We start from the raw sequence: 17,564 nt of genomic DNA, 5'->3' as shown, positions 1-17,564 counted from the left end.
TGATTGCCCTCCGCTGCATCACCCACTCACATTCATCCGTCAACGTCCAATGCCTTGCCTGAGCTCAATCAGCGTCGTATTCACTTTCAGTGCCTCAGCGATCGCCTGGGCTCCAGTTTCGCCAATCTGATTCTTGTTCAGACTGTCCACATCCTCCATCAGTGAGCACTCTGTATGCTGGCTGCAAGATCACACGCTTAGAAACTTCACTCAAGTGACTTACTAGAGCGTGGCCAGCTTCTTGTTCATTTTGAGTGCTTCAGCAATCGCCTCAGCCCCCAGTTTGCCAATCTGATTCTGGTGCAGACTGTCCGTGCGCCCTCTCAGTGAGTACTGCGAACGTCCTCTGCTGAAAATCACCCACCCACTCGAGTGCAACAGACAAAGCGCGATGCCTTACTGGAGGTGAGTCACCGTCGTGTTCACTTTGAGTGTCTCGGCAATCGCCCGCGCTCCAGCATCGCCAATCTGATTCTCATCCAGACTGTCCATCCCACCCTCATCAGTGAGTACGAACTCGCACTCTTAATGTTCTCTGCTGAAATCACCCATTCACATGCATCAGGCAAAGCGAGGTGACTTACTCGACCTTGGTCACCGTCGGGCTATCTTTGAGTGCCTCGCCAACCGCTTGTGCTTCCGCATTGCCAATCTGGCTGCTGCGCAGCCTGTCCTCCATTTCGTCAATACCCGTCGTCACTCTTTCAAAAGAAACACGGCCTTCTCTTACCCGAGCTGTCCGCTCGTGCGCTTGACAGTATCATACAACCTGCGCTGTCTCTCAGTCATACTCTGATATGACAGCATTACTGGTTCTCAATCTATTAAGACAAAGAAAAAGGATGTTTCAGTCCGCGGCTTCCGCTTCTTTGCGCAACAGCAATATCTCAAACACAGAGCAAGAGCCCCAAGTGCAGCCGCGACTCAAAAAAAAAAAAAAAAAACCAACAAAAAACAATACAAATACGAACAAAGTGCAAAAGACTGAAGAACACAAACTGAACTGGGAAAAGAAAGCAGGACAAGTCTGAACGACGACTGGAAACCTTCAGGAGAGCAAAAAGCGAAACGAACAAACAGCGCTCCATTGTATCGATTGCACAAGTTCAAAACGAGCAACCTTTTTTTTTTTTTTTTGTCTGTTTCAGTCTTTGTTGTTTCACTTTTCCCCCATTTTTTTGTCCCCCCTTTTCCCTTTCCCCCCCCCCTCTTTCTCTCTCTCTTCTTCGGTTTACAAGTCGTTGTTATTCACTTGCAGGTGCTTTTGCCAGATTCAGCGCTGCGAGCTCAGCAACAATGTCATCATTGGACCAGTCCGCCGAGTCGCTCTTTCGCTGGCAAAGGTGAGATTCAGCACCGCCACACAGCTGGCCACACTCGAATCGGCTCTTCCATGCACATGGGGGTCACACCTCCCCCTTCTGAGCATGACACACACGCAATTGCAAAACGCAAGCGTTCGAAACGCAAGAAACAAACAAACAAACAAAAAAAAAAGCCGCCAAACTTTTTTTTTTTTTTTTTTTTGGCGGGAAAATCTGTTTCGCTCACTTTTCCTTGAATTGCGCTGCTGATGACAGAGCGCTGTTCGCGCTGCAGCATGAACAGGTTGAACCAAGCACAGCACATGTCAGCGCAGCGCGATCGGCGGACGCAGCACGGAGCATGGTCGAGCAAGCAACCCACTCGCAACTGCTCCACCACGAGCTGGGCGAGCGCAACGACCCCGAGGCGCTGGCGCACCTGGTGCAGCTCGGACACGCACTGGCAGTCTATGCACACACAATGGATCGCGGGCTTGCACCGTCGCTCGCGGCAGCCGCGCATCACAACTCTGTAACGTTTTGCAACTTTTTCAATGTTGCAATGCAAAGTGTATGGAAAAACTCAAACTCTCAAACTCACTCTGTGCGTTGTGAATGGTTGAATGGGTGTGATGCGCCTCTTTTCTGTGATTTGCAAAATGCTACGTGTTTCCAGGATGGGTTGGGACAAGCAGTGTCGACGCTCACGCTGGCGGAAGTCCAAGCCATGTCGGGTCTCGTCTTCACCCCGCCTGCACTGAGTCTCTTCCACACCTCCATCCCGCAAGCGCCAGCCATGTCGTTGAATTCCACGTCTTCATCGGTGGCACGGGGTGGGAGCACCATCCAGACCAATGGCGCTCCTCGCCCAGCCGCTCCTCCCATGCAGACGGCACGCTCCAGGTTTGCGACTGCAGCCATTCCTCCTCCAGCAGTAGCAGCATCCAACACTGCGACAACTGCTTCGGCACCATCGTGGCCCGGGTCTGGTGCAGCTACAAGCTCGACAGCGCCTCGGCAGCGTCAACCTTCAGCCGACACCTTTGAGCGCCGACCGTTCAATCGCGAGCCAATCGAACTTCCTGACGACAAAGTTGACATGGATACCGAGCCAATGAATGTTGCCCCAAGTGAATTTGTGACGGCGAGGGACCAGCTTGTCAGTTCTTTTTTTTTTTTTTTTTTTTTTTTTTTTTTTTGGGTGGCCTTCGCTGTTTTGGTGTTTTTTTTTTTCTGCTGCTTTTTTTTCGCTCACCATGGCATGTTGTCTCTCTCATTCCAGATCATCAATCAGCAGCTTCGACGAGGCGGCGGCAATGCCTCTGGCCCGGCCTATGGCGGGCGTGGACAAGGTGGACAAGGGCGCGGTGGCGTCTCGGCGTTTGGTCGTGGTCGCGGACGAGGCCGTTATGACGAGCCCGACAATTCATTCGATGCTCCTCCTGGTTCAAGTAATGCTCATTCCAATCTCATGAAGGAGATTGGCTCCAGTGTCCCCAATTACAATCTCGGGGCGACACCGCAGACGAACAACGCAAACCAAGGCGCCCGCAAAGCGCTCGGAACGCGACGCACTCCAGGAACCAAGTTTGTTCCTCCCTTTCCACGTTCTGGTGAAGGTGGTCAGCTCAGCCGGTAAGCCAGCCACGCCTGATTCTTGTTTCTTGGACTTTTTTTTTTTTTTTTTTTTTTTTTCGTTTCTCGTTTCTCGTTTTTCGTTTCGCTCTTGATGCTCATCCTACACCCTGAACGACTGCAGCCCTCCGAGCGGTGGCCCTACTAGTGCGATGGAGGACGACCCGATCATGCAAGACGAGCGCCTTCGTAACATTGAGCCGAAAATGGTGGAGCTCATCATGAACGAGGTAACTCGCGATGATGCCTCAGAATCCGCTCCCTTGTCCACTCGCCACTGACGTTTGCAATTTTATCTCGTTCTGTAGATCATGGACCACGGCGCCCCCATAGATTGGGATGATATTGCGGGTCTCGAGTTTGCCAAGGCGACCGTGAAAGAGATGGTTGTCTGGCCAATGCTGCGACCGTAAGTGCTCTGCAGCGTCTTGTCGATGCAATTTCTGAGCTGCCCTTGATCTCATTATTCATGTTCTACGTTGGTACGATCTGTTGTGCGTGGTGCAAACAGCGACTTGTTCCATGGCCTGCTCGGACCGCCGAAAGGACTGCTGCTCTTCGGACCTCCTGGCACGGGCAAGACCCTCATCGGCAAGTGCATCGCTGTCAAGTCCAAAGCTACCTTCTTTAGCATCAGCTCGTCGTCCCTGACCTCAAAGTGGGTCGGCGAGGGCGAAAAGATGGTGCGCGCCCTTTTCGCTGTAGCGCGAGTGCATCAGCCTTCCGTCATTTTCATCGATGAAATCGATTCACTGCTGACGCAGCGCTCAGACGGCGAGCACGAGGCATCGCGGCGCATCAAGACAGAGTTTCTTGTCCAGCTTGATGGCGCGACGTCCGGATCGGACGATGACCGCCTGCTCGTGGTGGGCGCAACCAACCGCCCTCAAGAGATTGACGAGGCTGCGCGCCGTCGTCTTGTCAAAAAGCTGTACATTCCGCTCCCGGATGCGCCTGCACGGCGCCAAATCGTCCTGAATCTTCTCGGGCGGCAGGGCCACGCGCTGAGTGGCGACGAAATCGAGCTTGTCGTGTCGCGCTCGCAAGGCTACTCTGGCGCAGACATGAGTCACCTCTGCAAAGAGGCTGCCCTCGGACCCATCCGGTGCATCAGTGACTTGTCGAGCATCTCGGCGGACCAGGTGCGTCCGATTCAGTATGTGGATTTCGACAAGGCCTTCCGTCAGGTTCGTGCCAGCGTTTCCCAAAAGGACCTGGAGGGCTACATCAAGTGGAACACGCAGTTTGGCAGCTCTGGCATTGGTGAACAGGATGAGAGCACGCTTTCACGCGATTGAGAAAGAACCAGCGAATGAGAAAGAACCAGCGAACGAGCTTGTTCTTTTTTTTTTTTTTTTTGTCTTCTTCCTTCTTGTTGTGATTATTTTATTCGAGCATTGCCCTCGTTCTTTTGTTGCTTTGTATTCAAACACCTCCTATTTACACACTTGTTCTGACCTGGCACATGAACCACCACCATCAGTCATCCTTTTTCAACTTGCAATACACATTTTGAAAGCAGCAATGGTCTTCCACAAGTGCAACTGCCGCATTGGTCCTTCCGTGCTCGCGTCGGACATGTCCTGCCTCGCCTCCGAGACCCAGCGCGTGGTTGATGCTGGCGCTGACTATGTCCACCTTGATGTCATGGACGGGTAAAACAGCCGAAGCCCAAGCTGCCATGCGTTGAATCTGTGCTCCTCGTGGTCGGCGGTCGCTGAAAACCAAATCTCACCCACAGTTCCCCAAAATCCAATCTCTCTCTCTCTCTCTCTTTTTCTCTCTCTCTCCCTTTTGCCTCAGTCACTTTGTGCCAAACATCACGATGGGCGCGCCAGTCATCAAGTGCCTCCGCAAGCACTCCAAGGCCTTCTTTGGTACGACTGCATTACGACTATTGCCTTTCAATCTGAGCCGTTTTGTGTGGCCACATTTTCCTCTCTCTCCTCTTTTGTGTTTCGACCACAACGCAGCTGTCCTTTGCTTGTTGTTCCATTGGAAATTTTTTCATTCAATTCATCATTCTGTGTGTTTGTCATCATCTTCATCGCAGATCTCCACATGATGGTCTCAAAGCCGGAACAGGTAACCCAAATCTGGAATCATGGTCTGAGGCCGCCAAATTTCAGCCAAAGTCGTTGGTGACTTGACTCATCGCTTATGACTCTGTTCTCTGAGCTCTGTTGTGAAGTCGACTTTTGCTTTGAGCTGATTTTCAGCCAGTCTTCAGTAACCCATCGTTTTCTCCGTGTTTTTGTTCTGTTTGCTTGTTCTGTTTGTGATTGAAATGCTGGTTCACACAGTGGGTCGACGATATGGCTGATGCTGGTGGTGATCAATTCACCTTCCACCTCGAGTCGACAGGTTGGTTTTGCTTGGCCGTTGGATGAAAAGCGCCTTTGGTGATGATTGTTGATCAGTCTCACGTTTACTTGACATTCTCGTCCCATGCTTTTTTCTTTGGCTGTTGTTGTCTTTCGTAGCCGACCCTATGGCTCTCATCCGTCAAATCCGTGCCAAGAACATGAAGGTCGGTGTTGCCATCAAGCCCAACACCCCTGCCGAGAGCGTCGAGTACCTCGTCCCGCACGTCGACATGGTGCTCGTCATGACTGTCGAGCCCGGCTTTGGTGGCCAAAAGTTCATGGCTCACATGATGCCCAAGGTACGACGGTGGAGTTTGCCATTTGTTTTTTTTTTTTGTTCATTTTGTGGACTGAATCGCTCACTTTGTTTGTACAATTCATCGCTTGCTTTCCTGAAACTGTCTAGGTCGAGCACCTCCGCACCAAGTTCCCCGAGATGGACATTGAGGTGGACGGCGGTGTCGGCGTCGGTGCAACCATTGATGCTTGCGCAAAGGCCGGAGCGAACATGATTGTTGCTGGCAGCTCTGTCTACAATGCTGCCGATCCAGCTGCTGTCATTCGGCAATTGCGAGAGAGCGTCGAGCGCTATGGCAACGGCAAGGAGCCAACCGCATGACGATGTGTTTGATTGGTCTTTGTTTGTTGCAATACAGTACAAGATGGTGTTATTGATGAATCTATTCTGTACTTTGACTGCGATCTTCAATTGACCGTTTCAGTCAATGGCTCATGTGTACAGCATGTTTGCCTGAATTTCCTCGGTTCAAGTCAGTCTTTTCTTTCATTCTGAGCAAATGGAGCCGCTCTCAGCGCTGCTTCCGCCATGGTTTTCCGTGCTTCCGCCTCGGTTGCGCACCAGATTCCTTCCTCCAAGCGTCTTTGACACGCTGGCCATCGATCGCCTCACCAACGCTGTTCTAATGAACAACTGGGCGAGGTGTGAATTGTTATGATGATTCGTTCTCAGATTTTGACAGCCCTGTCATCAAAAACCTCACCCTCGTCCTCCTTGTCTTCATCCTCATCCTCAGGACATTCTCGTGCACCCCGCAGCGCATCCTCTTCCCGGAGTCGCCCGAGCACGTCCAGTCCATCGTCCGCGCCGCCCGCGCTGCCCAGGCGCATGTGAAGGTGGTCGGCCGCGCGCACTCGCCGTCGGACTTGGCGTGCACGTCAGACACGCTCGTCTCGCTCGCCAAGATGCGCTCTGTCATCCACACGGATGTAGATTGTGCGACCGTCACTGTCGAGGCGGGCGTCGTCTTGGCCGACCTCCACCTGCACCTCGCCAAGCACGACCTGGCCATCTCCAATCTGGGCGCAGTCTCAGACGTCACCATTGCCGGCGTCATTTCAAGCGGCACGCATGGCTCTGGTGCAAACTTTGGAATACTGTCCACGATGGTAACCATCGAATTGAACGGGAGGGGTGAATTGTTTTATCGGAAAACTTGGCGTTTGGCCTCCAAGACTGGCTTCAACTGATCGAACCGCCTGTGTGTGCGTCGGATAGATTCTCGAGCTGGATATCGTGGTGGCCGATGGACGATTGCTGACCTGCTCTCGGAGCGAAAACGCGGAATTGTTTGCAGCTGCTCAATGCGGACTCGGCGCGTTCGGAATCATCACACGCGTCAAGTTGCAATGCGAGCGTGCATTCTTGTTGTGGGAGCGCTCAACCCCAACAACGCTGACTGAGGTTTGGCTCTTGTTGTGTTGGAACACAGTATGTTGTTGTTGTTGCTGTTGATGTTGGTTCTGACATGTTCTCGTTCCAACATCCAGGCGCTGGAGCGATTACCGGAGCTCATCACGTCGTCCGAGCATACCAAGATCCTGTGGTATCCCTACACAGACCACGCAGTTATCATTGAAGCGGACAGAGCACGCACGTTGGTAGGGCCGCACGTTTTTCCCTTTTGTTTTTGTGTTGCCATCCACTTGATTCCGCTGCTGACCAAATCGTTGTGATGTTGCCTTTTGCAGCAAAAGACAAAGCCACCGTCTGCCATAAGCTCGCTTTGGAGCCATCACCTTGTTCAATTCGCGTATTGGCTGAGCACTTTTCGACCAGCGTGGTTGGTGCCCCTCTGCAATCGGCTGTTTGTCCGCCTTCTCTTGTCAAATGCTACGTCTCGTGTTGACGACAGCTACAGGATATTCAACTTTGATGTGCTCTTCCAACAGTACGTCTCTGAATGGGCCATCGACTGGTAAGTTTTTGTTTGTTTTTTTCAGATTTTTTGTCTTTTTGAATTTTGGTTGAAATTTTGTTGCAAGGGTAGCTGAATCTGCAGTACTGTCATTGTTGCCTTGCCGTCGCGTAGGGTGGATGCACCTGCTGCTCTGAGACGGATTCGCAGCGCCATCCACGACAATCCTGACATTCACGCACACTTTCCTATCGAAGTACGATTCGTCCGACGAGATGCCATTCCGCTCAGCCCATGCTATGGGCGGGACTCATGCTTTATTGGCATTATCATGTATCGGTATGGCTGTCTTGTTGTTTTCGCCAAAGGTTTTTGTTTTATTCACCTCTTCGCTGCTCATATGTCGTTCTGTCAAATCCCTCCTGCAGCCCGTACGGGAAGCCAGTCCAAACAGAGCCCTACTGGTCAGAATACGAGAGAATCATGCGCGACTTTGCTGGTCGACCGCATTGGGCCAAGGTGAGTTCGGTTTGTCTGATTTGTATTGTTGTGTGTCGTCGTTTGGCTGATCAATGCTTTGCAGGCACATAAACTTGAGGCCGAGCAATTTCGTCAACTCTACCCTTGTTTTGACGCCATGGCTCAACTTCGGGCTCAGCTGGATTCAAGCGGGATCTTTTTGAACGACAATCTTCGTCGCGTGTTTGGCCTGCGGTGATTTTCTCTCTCTCTCTCTCTCTCTGTCTCCATCTTACCTTTGTTTCCAAAGCGTGATTTTGTCCTGTTGTCGCCCTACTGCCATTGTAGAATATACCGGGGGCGACGATGGATACCAACTTTTTCATTTTTTATTAGAACAATGTCTGCGCCTTGCGAGGATCGTCCGGCAAGACACTTGCAGTGTCATCTGCCGTACCGCAGAGCTGGCACTCCATTGTGTATTCCTAATGGCACATATAACACGTTGATGCGAGAGTGAGAACATGCAACCTTCGAGCTGTTTTTCCACTCAATCCTACAAACAAACCTGATATCCGTCTTCGATTTCAAACGTGTAATTGTGCTCTGCAATGACGTGATTGCATTGTTTGCAGACATCTAACTCGACAAGAATCGCGTTGGCTTGCGTGAGTGTTTGAGTCAAACTAAACGCCTAAAAACCCGTTTAACCTGATACTCGGTTCACTGACTGAGTCAAGCTGTTCATATGTTTTGCTTGACCCGTTTTGTGAACTTACGCGTGAATGTGACTGTCTCTTCGCCCGTCTCGTCGTCCTCGTCCACTTTGCGATCCTGCTCGCGCGGGAACTCGAACGACTGGCATTGCGCGCAGCCCTTGAAGTTGACGAGATACGCGCCAGTGTCCAAGCACGTCGTGCCCTAGTTCCATAGAAACCAAAAGGAAGGGAACGATACGATCGCATGTTAGTACAAGCTATACTCTGACAATACGCGATGAATATTATGAGTCGTAATAGTAGTATATATGGGTTGGTTTGGATTACCCGGGCTGGAGTGTCTTCTTTGAGGCAGTTGCGGCACATTTTGACAGGAACCAAAAGAGGGACAAAAGCGACTGAGACTGAACAAATTTAGAAATAGACAAAGACTGAAACTGAGCAAATTCGTGTTTGGATAACATGTACTGTGCGAATTCTTAACGGAAAAAAAAGAAGAAAAACAGCGATTGCTTGGTTCCGGTTTCAATCACGAAAATGCACAGCACTCAAAAAACCTCATGCATCGTCCAACCGAGCGCGCTTGTCGCTGTGACTGGTGGCATCGCCGGCTGGTGGACGCGGGTCGGCGAGGTTGCGTGCGCTAAGTTCAGCCACTCGTTGCTTGTGAGCATCTTGGCGTTCCTGACGCTCTTGCTCGCGGCGCTGCTTGTTGGCTTGGTAGCTATCCATGCCACGGGTATCGTGAAGGAATTGTCGGCCGAGCTCGTCAAGCACGTCCACACGATGGGTCGAAGCTACTCGCCGAGAAAAGCACACGGGGGGAAAGAGTTGAGTCAAAGTGCTGCAATGCAAAAGTTGAAGCCGCACATTCGGATCTTACAAGTGAACAGCGCATTCTTGTTGACCTCCGCCAACCAAACTTGACCTTCCTCGCCGATCGAAATGTACTGCAAGAGAAGTGGCAAAGAAACAAGGAATCAAACAACCCCCCCCCCAAACAAATAAGCCAAAAAACCGCCAATTCCTCCCCCCAACACTTCAGCCTTCAGGATTATCTGTTACCGAGCCACCATCGGAGACGTAGACAGTTGTAGGTTGCTCGGTCGACTCTTGCGAAATCCAAAGGCGCCCGAGTGTGTCGAAAGCGAGATGCGCAACGTTGGCGACAGTCTGAATCGTTTGAACGTGCTGCAGCGTCGCGTCCGGTTGGAGTGCAATAATGTGCACGACTGGCAAATGCATGGCCGAGACGGCAATATGGCCTGCAGCGACATTGCGAGCAAAGTGCGCAACGCGGAAAGTGGGTTCGCTCACGGCGGTCGTGCTGGTAGCGCTCGTGTCCATTGACGAAGACATGACGGGATCAGCCAGCGGGAGGATTTGCAGGCACCGGGCTTGCTCGGGGTTCCACAGCCGGACTGTGCCGTCAAGCGAGCCGCTGACAAGAAGCTCGGCAGCACCGCTCGAGGGCGACGGCAGCAGTGCAATCGCCGAAACAGAGCGCGTGTGTCCGAGGCAGAACGACTCAATGTTGTACGCGTTAGGGAAGTGGCTCACGCGCACCTTTTCGTCCTTGTCTGCGGTGAACAGCCGGTTGCTCTTTTGGTTGAGTTGGAGATCGAGAATCATGGACAGATGGCCCATCAGGACGGTGCCGTCGTTATGTGCGCGATCTTCATCGGCATCATCGTCGCCAGCCTGCTGTTTCTTTTCGCTCTTGTCGCGCTTTGGTTGTTGCTGCTGCTGCTGTTGTTGCTGCAGTTGTTGTGACTGTTGTGACTGTTGCTGTTGCTGTTGCTGTTGAAGAGCCAGGTGCTTCTCAACAAAGAGCTTGCGCTCGGCGCGGACGGCGTCGACCATCTGCTGCATCGACTCCACCGGCTCGGACGACTTGCCCAGCAGCGGCAGCATGTTAACATCTCCAAAGCGATCGCCAACAAGCACGTTCAGGGTGACTGGATCGACGACGACGGCGTTGCAGCGCTTGGACACGCGGCGGATGCTGAGCAGCGCCCACGACGCGGTCGGCCCAGCGTTGGCATCGGTCTGGCCAATGACCACGACCTGCTTGGCGTCCGTCACCGCGACAATGTGGCGGCCATCCGGCGCGAACGTGGCCGTGGCAATGCGGAAGGTCTCGCTGGTCGCCTCCGCCAGGACTGCCGCCGCCGCCGTCGGGCTCTTGGACTTGGTCGCCGTGGCCAGCACCTCCTGCAGCAGCTGGTGCTCTGGGTGGTCGCGCGGGAGGGTCACTGTCAGATCGAGCGGCGTTACATGTGTCTTTGTCCTGTGCCAGTTCCAATGCAAACGAAGCCTCCGTCAGTCCTCCAAACGATACACAGATACAGTAGAGAGGTCCCCCGCCTCTATCGATGTCACGAGACGCGCGGGGTGATGGGATGGGGGTTGGGAGAGTTGAAAGGACGTCCAACAGCGAGATCTCGAACGCTCAGTCTCGCCTTGTCGCAGCAGCAGCATATGGATAGATCGATCAAGTGAAGTCAAACTCACTCGAGATCAAAGATGCGGATGGCAGCGCCGTGGACGAGCGCAACGGTCGCCGGGCGGACGGGCGAAGTGAGGATGCGCCACACGGGCAAGTTTGACTGGGATTGCATTGCAAACGGAAACAAAAAAAGAGACTGAGAGACTGAGAGACTGAGAAAGGTCTGAGAAAATAGAGAAATAAAAACAAGGGTCATCAAACAATGACTGAGAAAAGGAGAAAAAGAAAAACATCAGCCAATGTCCAAGTTGTGATCAAGTTTGGCTGATTGATGGATTGAATGAATGGTTGAAGCGTTGTTACCATGAAACAAAAGACGATTGTGATGAAACTGATTGTACTATACATTGGGGAGGGGTAGGGGGAAAGGGAGAGAACATCAAGGTCGGTGCAGCAAAAAGAATCAATCACTGATCAAGCTCGAAGCTCGGACAGGGACATACAAGAGAAAAAACAAGTGGTATAATGCATAACTACAAAAAAAACGAAAACAAAAATCAATGGTATCAGATATTAGAGTCGGCGGAAAAGGTTGGCTTGCTCGTCCGATCAAGCTGTGGAATGGTCGGCTTGCCGAGACGGTTGGCCTGGGGACGGTTGTCCATGGTGCTGACGGCATACGTGTCGCCGGAAGGAGCTGTCGTGGTGGGCACGGCAGCTGACGGGTTTGGCCGAATGCCCGTTTCTGCGTACATGGCATCACCAATCTCGCTCGACTTGACAGACTTCCGATCAGGCTTGGGTGAAAGCGTTGCCGAAGTGGAGGAAACAGCATACACGTCGCCCTTCGGTCCAATCGTGGACGGCACGGACGATGGCGCCGAGTGTTTGCCGTGTTGGCTGGGTTGGCGGGAAGGCATGGCGTACACGTCGCCAAGTGGGGCAACGACGGTGCGAGACGTCGACACGGGGGCAACAGCGTACACGGCAGAATCGCCTTCCGCCGAAACGGGTTCAGAGTAGCCTTTGTCAGTCGAAGGGGCACTGTAGAACGAAGAGCTGGCATCTTCCGGGGCAAAGTACTCGCTTGGTGGCGTGGCTTTGGGTTTGCGAATGCTACCAGCAGCAAGGTACGAGTCGGAGGGTGCGCTGTACGAGCCGGGCGCGGCATATTCCTCCACAGGCTTCTGCTTGCGAGGAAGGGTTGCGGTTGCGTAAAGAGCGTCCGTGCTCGAGTAGGCCGAACGATGCAGCTCGTTCAGTCCAATGTTGATGTTGTTGCCCACAGCGCCAATTTCTTGGTTGTTCTCAAAGGAGGAAGTAACTCTGAGCAAGTAAGGAACAAGCAGAGAGCGATGAAAACCATAATGAGCACACGAACAAACGAACAAACAAACAAACAAAAAATCAGGGACAAATCAGAAACAACAAAAACAGCAACTCGCGCACTCTTGCACACGTACTGTTTCTTTTGTTGTCGTTTGCGACGAATGACGGCAACAATCAGCACGACAACCAGGAGCAAGACAAGAACGACCACGATGGGCACAACAACAGCCGACGTGTTGGAGCTGCTTTCCACATTTCTCAGTGGGGTAGTGCAGTTGCCAGAATAACGGTCAAAGTCGCGGCCAGCCTGGCACATGCATGCCGTCCTTGCAGGCAGAGTGGAGGTTGAATTGGCTGGGCAGAGCTTGCAGCTGACTTGCATGGTAACGTTCTGGTATTCACCGTCCAGACAGGCGACCAGAGTTCCATTGGCACATTGGTATCCGGCAAGACAAGCTATCATGGAAAAGTAAAGTCAATATGAGCAAGAGGCAACATGATGAGTCAATATGAGCAAAGATGCATCATGACTGAGCCTGCGTCTCCCTTCAAAATCGGTGCAATATCTTACCTCGACAAGTACTTGTCTGCTCGAAGAAACCGGGATGGCAGTTGCAGAACGAGTTGTCTGCGGTTGGCTCGCCGTTGGAACAAACTTTGCACACGGTCGCACGGGGTTTGTCCTGGTACCAGAGGATAGTGCCGTTGTTGTCTGCCGAGCAAGACGTCTTGATGCCGTTTCTGCATCGGAAGCCAGGAGGGCATTCTGTGTGTAGCGAGGCGTTCACCAAGATGGGTGAGTCAAACATTGCGCAAGCAAAACTGCACCAGCCCATCCTTCCAATGAAAAGAACACTCCCGTTACGTTACCTGCGCAGAGACCCTCGGCCGGGGAGTAATAGCCATCGTTACAAGTGCACGTGGTCCTGTCAGCGCTGACCGTTCCATTCGCGTCGCAGACTTTACACGATGACTGGACAGCCTGGTTCTGATACGATGCGCTCGTCTCGTTGCAGACAAAGGATTGCTGCCCAGCACAGCGACTTCCAGCTTGGCAGGCTGCACAACCGCAAGCAAACACACACCCCCGCCAACAAAGCAAAACAAACAATCCAACAATAAAACATCTCATGAGTGACATTTAAACTCATCCAAATGACCAGAAGATGGCAAGAGAGAGAGAGAGAGCTGGAGAATGACGTACGTTGGCAAGCACCGCCAATGTCGCTGAAATAACCAGGAAGGCATTTGCACGCAGCTGAACTTGTTTGTCTTGTCAAGCCTTCCGTGGAGCTAAAGTCTTTGCAGGCTAGACAGCCAGAATTTCCAGCGAGTGGTTGGTAGGTGTCGACAGGACACTCTGGGCAAGCGGAGGCGCGCGTCTGGTCGGAGCTGGCCGTTCCTGCATCGCATTTGACACAAGTGACGGAGCCGCCCGCTGGCTGGTACCAGCCAGCGCCGCACGGATCACAGCGAATGCCGCCATTGAGGGACGAGAATCCCGGAAGGCACTCTGTGCACGCGCTTTGTCCCGAGTAGGGCTGCTCATGTCCAGAGGTACACGCGGGACACGACGATTGGCGACCCGTGTCGCTGCTGGCAGAGCCCTCGGTGCAATTGGAGCACGAAGGCTGTCCGCTTTGCGGCTGGAACTGACCAGCAAGGCACGACGGGCAGGCAGTCGTGCGACTCGAGTCGGAGGCCGCCGTGCCACTGTCGCAATCCTTGCACGACGTCTTGCCCAGTTCATCCTGGTAGTGTCCGGGAGTGCAACCAGTGCAGGGGGTTGTGCGTCGGATGTCGTTGGAAGCAGTGCCTTTGGCGCATTGGAGGCAAGTCGTTTGACTGGTCTGGTCTTGATACCAGCCACCAGTACACGAAGGGCACTCTGTGGTGCGGCCCTGGTCCGTGGAAGCGGTGCCCATCGCACAGGGCTGGCACGAGGCACGGCCACCATCGGTTTGGTACGAGCCTGGGGAGCAAGCCGGACATGGTGTCGTGCGGCCAGAGCCAGTGAAAGCGGAGCCTGGAGCACATTGGGAGCAGGAGGATTGGCCGGTCGAGGCTTGGTACTCGCCGTTACCGCACAGGGTGGCGCCTGCCAGTCCACCAGGGCACTTGCTTCCGCTGGGACATGGCGTACAACCACCGCCAGAAGGATACATTCCGGCGGGACAGGTGCAATCCGGCAAGCAGTTGGCGCCGCGATCGCACGCTTCACCCGCCTCGACGACGCTGTTGCCGCACTGGTTTGTGGGGCAAGCCGCAGAGCCGTACAATCCGTTGTAATAGCACACCATGCTGACCACGTCGGATTGTGGCATGGCAACGTTTTGCATGTTGACGTCGTAGAGCTGAGTGCGGTCAAACCAAAGGCCGGAAATCGAGTTGCAGCCCGATGTCGAAGAGGTACAAGCAGCTTGAGTCCCGCAGGTGGGGAGCGCGCCAAGAGTGATGGGAAACGCCGAGGCGTAGTTATTCGCGGACGTGAGTGCAACCGGTCCGATTTGCAATGCGCCATTAAAGTAGATGGAGAGCATCTGGCCGGCAACAGTCACCGTCACCACGCTTGGGGTTGAGGTGGAAGGGAGCGGCGTCCCGCCACAAATCAGGTTGGGGAAACCGTTCGTTCCCGCGGACGTGCCGGAGCCAGCATGGAAGCACATTTGGTACTGCGTGCCCCACCCCGCACGATTCACAGCGCCAACCCAAAACTGGGTGTCGAGCGTATTGGTCGTGCCCACCGTTCCACAGCCTTTGGCCACAATGGTAACGTAGCGCACGCTGTTGTTTGGCGACCATTTGAACACTGCGGAAATGGAGAACGAATTGCCCACGCGAATGGCAGTGTCAACGCTGTTTGAAGGATCCGGGCACTTGAACATTTCGCCCTTGCTGCTGTCCTCGGTGAAATCTGCGCCGCCACACGTGCCGCTGCTATTGATACAGTCAGGCCGGCTGGGACTTTGCGAGTTGCAGCCGACAGCGTTGCTGGTGCTCGTGCCAGTCCAGCTCGTGCCAGTCCAGGTGTCAAAATAGCCGCTAGTCCTGCTCCCACATCCAGACGCAGGAATGCTCAGAACGCGCGAACTTGCCGTCGTTGGATCAAAGTGCGCAGCTACAAGGCAAACATTTTCAAAGCAAACGATCAAAAGTCAGTCAGTGCACTCAAGAAGAAGAAGAAGAAGGTCAATGAGAGCAAAAAAAACACAAAACCAGATGAGATGTTGGAAGGCCGATCCGATCAAAAAGCCTTCTATTATTGTTGCTCTGTGCCATTTTACACCATTTTACACCATAGTTTGACATTTGTGTATTTTTGCTCAGAAGCGGGTTGAGCTCCTTTCTTCTGGCTCGTTTTCCCCCCTTTTCCCCCCTCCCTTTCCCCTCCCTGCTTCCCCTGCTTCCCTCTCTCTCTTGCCTTGTTTTTTGTTTTCAGCCACTTTGTCGTCCTAAAATAAAAGTTTGAAAAAAAAACCCGCACTTTGTTCGCCATACAAAATTCCATTGAAAACAAAATAAAATAATAATAATAATAATGAAATGAAAAAAAAAAAAAAAGGTCAGCTGCTCCTCGCAGGTCCATTGGTAGCAAATTGGAAGAAGAAGAAAAAAGGGGATCAAAACGAACGAGGGAACGCGAGTCAGTCCCATGAAGGAGAGAGTGTGTGTGTGTGTGAGAGTGTGTGAGTGTGTGAGTGAGTGAGTGTGTGAGCGAGAGCGAAGTGAGAAGGACGGGAGCACGAGACACACAAAACCAAAAAAAAAAAAAAAAAAAAAAAAAGAAGAAACCGATGACGGTCGCGTCAGTTCGACTCGCTTTGCTCACACTGCTCAACTCACTTTTCATGCTCACTCTGACTATAAACTCAGCTCGCAAGCACTTGCTTCACGACGTGTGTGGGAGAACAGCCGCCTCAAAAAGGTGCCTGTCGCTCTTTGCTCGCTCGCCGCTCTAAACCGCAATCAAACCGCGATTCCACCCCGCTCGCCTTCTTCTTCTGCTTCTTCCAGCTTCCCTGCTCTACCCACCCAGTGAGCTGCTGACCATAGCCACTACTTGCTCTTGCTCCTTCCCGTCGCCTTGCACGACGCTTTGATCACATTATTTTTTTTCGCTACCGTTTTTTTTTTCGCCTTGTGACTGCAGTCACTCACTCTACCACACAAAAAGCTCCCCTGACGTCTCCCAACTCCCCAAAACGACAAAGGGGGTGCCCTTCAGCCATTCAACGCCCAGCTCTGTTTCCAATGTTTCAATGCTGGTGGTGAAGCAGGACCAGGACCAGACAAATCTCAATGGACGGACGGGTCATGTCGCGACCAAAACTTCCAGCCATTCATTTCATTCAAAAAAGCCGGGTTTTGGTGATCTAAACTCCGCGTGATCACGGTTTTTGACAGCGCAGCGAAACGACGGACATTCGCGTCATCACTGCACTCGACTCGCTTTGTGCGTTGGCTGATCGGTCAAGAAAGCCGAGAAAAGCGCGGAAGAAGGAAAAGAACGGCAAAAAAAAAAAAAAAAAAAAAAAAAAAAAAGGGCGAATTCTTGTCCGAACTAACCTTGACCCGTTTGCGTGGAGAGGACGAGCACGACGGCGGCGGCGACCAGCGACAGCAGCCGCGACGATGACGACGTCATGAATGATGATGTAAACGTATGAATCTGATTGTGTTGGATTTTGGTTTGTTGAAGAAGAAACAAAGGAGAAGAAAGAGTTGAACCAAAATGATAATTAAAATGAAAATTCAAAAAAAAAAGAAAAAAAAATAAAAAGAAAAAAGAAGAATGATTGAAAACCGATAAGCTTCGTTCGTTAAACCCCAACAATCACAGTGAGCTCAGTCAATGGCGCTCGCTTCCAATCCACAATCTCATAGAGTGATGCAAGAAAAAAAACCCCACTATGGTGCATTGGAACGACGATCGCGGCTGCAGACGCTCGGTTTTCGTTTTGTTGTTTGGAGGTTGGCGGATGTCAACCACGCTCAGATGTGTGCACGGGATTGGAATAGCGCAGCTTTTCACACGTGAGGTGAGGGACCCCCCGCCGCATGGACTGCTGCCTAAAATCGTGACAATGAAACATATGATCGTGCTGAAAGCGAAATCGCACATGGCGCACTGTGTCTCGAGCAAAATC

At 52.5% G+C, this 17,564-nt stretch overlaps 7 protein-coding genes across 7 annotated transcripts; 3 read left to right on the top strand and 4 right to left on the bottom strand.

Moving 5' to 3' along the window:
• Window positions 1–39: 39 nt before the first annotated feature.
• On the bottom strand, window positions 40–679 carry CAOG_05740 (hypothetical protein; the record flags this gene model as incomplete). The annotated part of the gene is made up of 4 exons (XM_004346363.1): window positions 40–142; window positions 224–307; window positions 401–484; window positions 585–679. The coding sequence occupies 4 exons, from the start codon at window positions 677–679 to the stop codon at window positions 40–42; spliced, it is 366 nt and encodes a 121-aa protein (XP_004346413.1).
• A 483-nt stretch (window positions 680–1,162) lies between these two features.
• Window positions 1,163–4,263, top strand: CAOG_05739 (fidgetin-like protein 1). The gene is made up of 7 exons (XM_004346362.2): window positions 1,163–1,343; window positions 1,581–1,836; window positions 1,981–2,463; window positions 2,587–2,939; window positions 3,064–3,169; window positions 3,248–3,348; window positions 3,451–4,263. Exons 1-7 carry the CDS (start codon window positions 1,297–1,299, stop codon window positions 4,235–4,237), a joined length of 2,133 nt encoding a protein of 710 aa, XP_004346412.2. The 5' UTR covers window positions 1,163–1,296; the 3' UTR covers window positions 4,238–4,263.
• Window positions 4,264–4,386: 123 nt separating this feature from the next.
• Window positions 4,387–6,038, top strand: CAOG_05738 (ribulose-5-phosphate-3-epimerase). Its single transcript, XM_004346361.2, has 6 exons — window positions 4,387–4,594; window positions 4,743–4,816; window positions 4,993–5,024; window positions 5,243–5,303; window positions 5,423–5,604; window positions 5,712–6,038. Exons 1-6 carry the CDS (start codon window positions 4,464–4,466, stop codon window positions 5,922–5,924), a joined length of 693 nt encoding a protein of 230 aa, XP_004346411.1. The 5' UTR covers window positions 4,387–4,463; the 3' UTR covers window positions 5,925–6,038.
• A 40-nt stretch (window positions 6,039–6,078) lies between these two features.
• On the top strand, window positions 6,079–8,297 carry CAOG_05737 (L-gulono-gamma-lactone oxidase). Its single transcript, XM_004346360.2, has 8 exons — window positions 6,079–6,245; window positions 6,340–6,712; window positions 6,822–7,007; window positions 7,094–7,204; window positions 7,295–7,521; window positions 7,636–7,800; window positions 7,890–7,980; window positions 8,045–8,297. The coding sequence occupies exons 1-8, from the start codon at window positions 6,103–6,105 to the stop codon at window positions 8,177–8,179; spliced, it is 1,431 nt and encodes a 476-aa protein (XP_004346410.1). The 5' UTR covers window positions 6,079–6,102; the 3' UTR covers window positions 8,180–8,297.
• CAOG_05736 (hypothetical protein) lies at window positions 8,290–9,059 on the bottom strand. The gene is made up of 4 exons (XM_004346359.2): window positions 8,967–9,059; window positions 8,700–8,841; window positions 8,489–8,559; window positions 8,290–8,405 (listed from the first exon to the last, which is right to left on the bottom strand). Exons 1-4 carry the CDS (start codon window positions 9,003–9,005, stop codon window positions 8,313–8,315), a joined length of 345 nt encoding a protein of 114 aa, XP_004346409.2. The 5' UTR covers window positions 9,006–9,059; the 3' UTR covers window positions 8,290–8,312.
• Window positions 9,060–9,076: 17 nt separating this feature from the next.
• On the bottom strand, window positions 9,077–11,281 carry CAOG_05735 (hypothetical protein). Its single transcript, XM_004346358.2, has 4 exons — window positions 11,154–11,281; window positions 9,705–10,929; window positions 9,523–9,589; window positions 9,077–9,436 (listed from the first exon to the last, which is right to left on the bottom strand). Exons 1-4 carry the CDS (start codon window positions 11,258–11,260, stop codon window positions 9,198–9,200), a joined length of 1,638 nt encoding a protein of 545 aa, XP_004346408.1. The 5' UTR covers window positions 11,261–11,281; the 3' UTR covers window positions 9,077–9,197.
• Window positions 11,282–11,468: 187 nt separating this feature from the next.
• On the bottom strand, window positions 11,469–17,191 carry CAOG_05734 (hypothetical protein). Its single transcript, XM_004346357.2, has 6 exons — window positions 16,984–17,191; window positions 13,622–15,535; window positions 13,288–13,476; window positions 12,989–13,183; window positions 12,552–12,873; window positions 11,469–12,414 (listed from the first exon to the last, which is right to left on the bottom strand). Exons 1-6 carry the CDS (start codon window positions 17,060–17,062, stop codon window positions 11,655–11,657), a joined length of 3,459 nt encoding a protein of 1,152 aa, XP_004346407.1. The 5' UTR covers window positions 17,063–17,191; the 3' UTR covers window positions 11,469–11,654.
• Between the last annotated feature and the right edge of the window lie 373 nt (window positions 17,192–17,564).

Source organism: Capsaspora owczarzaki, assembly GCF_000151315.2.
Source record: "Capsaspora owczarzaki ATCC 30864 unplaced genomic scaffold supercont2.9, whole genome shotgun sequence".
NCBI lineage: Eukaryota > Filasterea > Ministeriida > Capsasporidae > Capsaspora > Capsaspora owczarzaki.
The sequence above is the reverse complement of the archived record's forward strand: the minus strand, read 5'-3'. Positions and strand labels throughout refer to the sequence as shown.